Genomic DNA, 4,668 nt, shown 5'->3' on the forward strand with positions numbered 1-4,668 from the left:
CCCCCCCTTGTCGCCGGCTCCCGGGCCCGGAACGGGCATGGCACAGCGCCCGCCCCGGCGCCGCACGGCGCCCGGCCCCCGGCCCCCTGGCAGCCCGATGCTCGTGCTCCTGCTGGCGCTGCTGCTGCTGCTGCTGCTCCGGGGCCCGGGGCCGGCCGACGCCTCGCTGGGCAGCGTCACCCTCGGCCCGGACCTCCCCCTGAACCAGGCCCCCGAGCCGCTGACCCTCTTCAAGGACGCAAGTGACATCATCCACATGGGGAACTTCCTCGGCGGGGAGGCCCTCTCCCAGACGATCACCCAGCGGGCCAACATGCAGTCCTTCCTGCTGAAAAGCCACCTGAACGTGACCACGCTGGCCGACACCCGGCACGGGGTCTTCTTCATGGCGCCGCACGACCTGCAGCTCGGCGCCAGCCCCATGCCCTCGCCGTACAACTACCACCCGGTGATCCTCCCCTCGGCCAGCCACTCGCCGGCATACATCACCATTGGCAGCGGGCTGGCCACCCTCTGGGCCCAGCCCGAGCCTCGGCTGCTTCCCCTGGCCGGCGCGCCGGTGATCCTGGCCGGGCATGCCGGCGCCCCGGGCGAGGCCCAGCTCCTGACGCTGGACGACTCGGCCGGGGCCCTGATGCCGGTGGCGGTCATGGACTTCGGCACAGCCTCCACCACGTCGATTGGCCGGTACCGGGGCCCGGTCAGGGCCTCGCCCGGCCAGCCCGGCACATACTACCTCATGATGGCCGACCATGTGGGCATTGTCTGGACCGAGGGGGATGTCGGCCACTCGGTCTTCGACCCGGCCTCGGGCCTGAGCTACCTGCTGGCCACGCGCCTTGCCACCGCGCCGCCGGCCCCGCCGGACCTGGTGCTGGTCTATGCCGCGGCCGGGGCGGCCGAGCTGGAGGTCCGGCTTGCCTATGACCCGCGCTTCGGGCCGGCGGCCGGCGGCCAGTCCCTCCGGGGGCCCTTCCCCGCCGGCATCCGCGGCCAGGGGCACTTTCTCAACCCCCCGCCGACGGCCCTGCTCCAGCCGCATCCCTTCCTGTACTATGTCGAGCCGGGCCCCCCCTGGGGCATCTGGCGGGTGGAGGTCACCGGCGACTCCTTCCACTGGAGGCAGCTGACGGCCCCGGCCGGCCTCGCCGGCGGCCAGGCCGCTGGCAGCCTGGCCATGCTGCATGTCCCCACTCCGGCCGGCCCGCGCTGGGTCCTGGCCACCCCGGACGGTGTCCTCTTCGACAATGTGCTCTTCGGCTGCGACACCGACCCCACCATCGAGTGCCGGGGCCCGGGGCAGCCGGCCCCGGGGCCGCTCAACTGGGTCTGCCGGCCGGGCCGGGCGCTGTCCCTCTTTGCCCGCGAGGGCCGGCTCTGCGCCGGGTGCGCCGATGGCTTCCACCTGAGCTCGGATGGCCGTACGTCCGCCGAGCGCCCGGAGGCCGGGCAGGGCCGGGGCTCCGCATGGCCGCCTGGCGCCCCATCGGCCATCACCCTGACACGGTCCCCGCCCCTGGCCCGGCCCCCTTTTGCTTCTGCTGCTGCTGCTGCTGCTGTTGCTGCTGCCCCGGGCCCGACGTGTCACCATGCCCTGTGCTGACCCTCCTGCTCGCCCCTCCGCCGGCATCCGACCCCAGTCGATTGCCTCCCCTGCTGGATGGCCAACTGCCAGGCCTGCAACGCGGACCATTGCCTGGTGTGCCGCGAGGGCTGGCTCCTGGAGGGCTCCGGCCCCGGGGGGCAGACCATCTGCGTGGAGGCCTGCTCGCCGGGCTTCCGGCCGAGCCTCCGCCAGTGCGTGCCCGCGTCCGGGGCCCCGGCCACCGGGGCCTGGCTGCATGGCCGGGTGGAGCCCCTGCAGCCCCTCGGCCAGCACGACATGGCTGCCTTCGCCCTGGTGGCCGAGACCCGGATCACCGTGCGGCCCGGCAGCCTGCCGGACACCACCGAGGCCCTGCTGACGAGGGAGGCCCTGGACCGGCCGGCCGCCGGGCAGGTGCTGCTCTACGGCCCCGGGGCGCCGGGCCTGGTCTTGGACAAGGGCGACATCGGCGCCGGGACCCAGGCCCCGGCCCTGCCCCTGCCGCCGGGCATCCTCTACCTGCTGACCCCGAAGATCAGCTCCTTCGTGGAGATGGGCCCCTTTGTGGATGCCAATGGCCAGACGATCCTGGTGCACTTCTTCTGCTCCGGCCATGGGACCGGCGATGCCTGGGTGTCGGAGGTCCGGTGCACCATGCCCCCCGGGCCGGGGGCATCGTGCAGCCTGGCCGGCGGCACCCGGCTATCGGCCTTCCTCGTCGGGCGGTGTGTGCGCCTGTCGCGCGCCGACGAGCGCACCGTGGTCCTGGTCATCACCAACGGCATGAACATCATCCGGCTGGATGCCATGGGCCGCTTGCGGCAGCATCCCTTCACGGACAACTTCCAGCAGCCGGATGCCGTGGCCCTGCCCCGGGCCCGGGGCCCCGGGGCCCCGGCCCTGCCCATGCTGGCCGAGGACTGGCTGGTCCTGCTTGAGCGCGAAGAGGCCGGGCTCTTCCCGCTGGAGCACCTCCCCCTGAAGGATGCCCGCGGGTCGGTCCTTCGCCGGAAGGGCCTCCATGTCCGGCTGCCGGCGATGCGCATCTTCAGCCTGCCGACGCCGGACCGGGCCCGGCAATCCGGCGAGGTGGTCTTCTCCGGGGTGGACCTCCCCCCCGGCGGGCCGGCCTCCTGGCTCGCCACGCACATGCCCCTGGGCAGCGCCCTGCAGGGCCGCACCTCCGGCCTGAGTGCCTCGCAGCTCCAGCTTGCCCAGCTGCCGGCCGCGGCCGAGGCCGCCCTCCGGCAGGACCCGACCAACTACCAGATCCTGCCGGTGGGCCTGGGCGCCTCGCCGGGTGGCCACATCTCCCGGCCCAGCGGGCTGGTGCTGCTGCTTCGCACGCACGTCGGCCTGGCGCCGCTCCAGTGCGACGCGGCCGGGCTGTGCCGCCTCGGGCCGGCCTCCTTCGTGGCTCTGCCGGAGCCGCTGGGCAGCCCGCTGCAGGCGACCGCCATCCGACGCGTCGACCGGGTGGCCGCCTCGGCGGGGCCCGCGTCCGGCCGCGCCCTGGCCTCGGGCCCCGGCGGCGATCTGCTCACCGAGCTGCTGGTCGCGGCCCCGGGCCAGGCCCCGCTGGTGGTGGCGCTGGAGGTGTCCCCCTGCCCGGAGGGCACATTCGGCGTGACATGCGAGCCGTGCCATGCCCTGTGCGCCGCGTGTGTCGGGCCGCTCGCCAGCGACTGCACCCTCTGCCGGCACTTCCTGCCCAGCATGCCGGACCGGTGCCTGGCCGCCTGCCCGGAGGGCCTGCACCCGGCCGGCCCCGGCCCCTCCGGCCAGTGTGACTGCCATGCCGACTGCCGGGACTGCACCACCTCCGACCCGCCCCTCGGCCGGCATGTCTGTGTCACCTGCCCCGGCGGCATGGCCCTGCCGGAGGCCGACCCGCTGGCCGACCGCTGCCACCCCTGCCACTCGGAATGCGGCGAGTGCCGGGCCCCGGGCGACGAGCACGCCTGCCGGACGTGCGCCCGGCCCGGGGCCGTCCTGTACCAGGGGTCCTGCCTGGACGAGTGCCCGGCCGGCATGCTGAACCACCAGGGCCAGTGTGTCTTCTGCCCGGCCGCCTGCCGGGGCTGCCAATCGCCGGACCGGTGCCAGGCATGCGAGCCCGGCCACTTCCTGACCACCCAGGGCCAGTGCCACCCATGCGCCGGGTCGTGCCTGGCCTGCGACGGCCCGGCCAGCTGCACGGCCTGCCTGCCGGGGCTGATCTTCCTGAGCCCCGACCCGGAGGCCGGGTCGCTCTGCGGGTCCATCTGCCCGCCGGGCGAGTTCCCCGGGCCCGGCCGGTGCACCGCGTGCGGCAGCACCTGCGTCCTGTGCGCCGGCGGGCCGGACCGGTGCCAGGTGTGCGCCCCGGGGCACCGGTGGCAGGCTGGCCCGCCGGCGGCCGGTGACACGGCCGCCTGCGTGCCCTGCCTGCCCGGCTGCCTGGCCTGCACCCCGAGCACCTGCCTGGAATGCGCCCCGGGGCTGGTGCTCCTCCGCGGGGGCGCCTGCGCCACGGACTGCCCGGCCGGCAGCCACTCCAACGGCGAGTCGTGCCAGCCGTGCGACGTCAGCTGCGACGAGTGCGCCGGGCCCGCCGGCGACCAGTGCACCGAGTGCGCCCCGGGGCTGGACATGGTCGCCGAGGCTGACGGCCTGTTCTCCTGCGCGTCCGGCTGCCCGGAGGGCCGGTACCGGGACACGGTGTCCGGCTCCTGCGAGGCGTGCGACCCGGCCTGCGCCACCTGCAACGGCCCCTCGGACCGGGACTGCTGGCGGTGCACCGGCGGCCTGCTGCAGGACGGCCAGTGCGTGCAGGAGTGCGCGGCCAAGCATGCCCCGGTCGCCGGCCGGTGCCTCCCCTGCCACGCGTCGTGCGCTGCCTGCGCCGGGACCCGGAGCACCGAGTGCCTGCCGGCCTGCCCGGGCGAGCTGCTGGCCCTGCCAGCCGGGCAGTCCCCCGTGCGCTGCGTCGCCTCCTGCCCGGTGGGCTACTCGACGGCCGCCGGAGGCGGGTGCTCCCCCTGCGGCCGGCTCTGCGTCAGCTGCCCGGCCGACACGCAGGCGTGTGCCCTGTGCGAGCGCGG

General features: G+C 75.5%; 1 protein-coding gene across 1 annotated transcript in view; it reads left to right on the forward strand.

Moving 5' to 3' along the window:
- Positions 1-97: 97 nt before the first annotated feature.
- Positions 98-4,668, forward strand: part of H696_03242 (TKL protein kinase) — a gene marked incomplete at its 5' end in the record, with an annotated part of 6,719 nt that continues 2,148 nt past the window's right edge. The window contains 2 exons of the mRNA XM_009497128.1: positions 98-1,421; positions 1,641-4,649. Of these exons, the coding sequence (XP_009495403.1) occupies positions 98-1,421; positions 1,641-4,649 (4,333 nt within the window). The remainder of the gene's footprint in view (positions 1,422-1,640; positions 4,650-4,668) is intronic.

Source organism: Fonticula alba (genome assembly GCF_000388065.1).
Source record: "Fonticula alba strain ATCC 38817 unplaced genomic scaffold supercont2.5, whole genome shotgun sequence".
NCBI lineage: Eukaryota > Rotosphaerida > Fonticulaceae > Fonticula > Fonticula alba.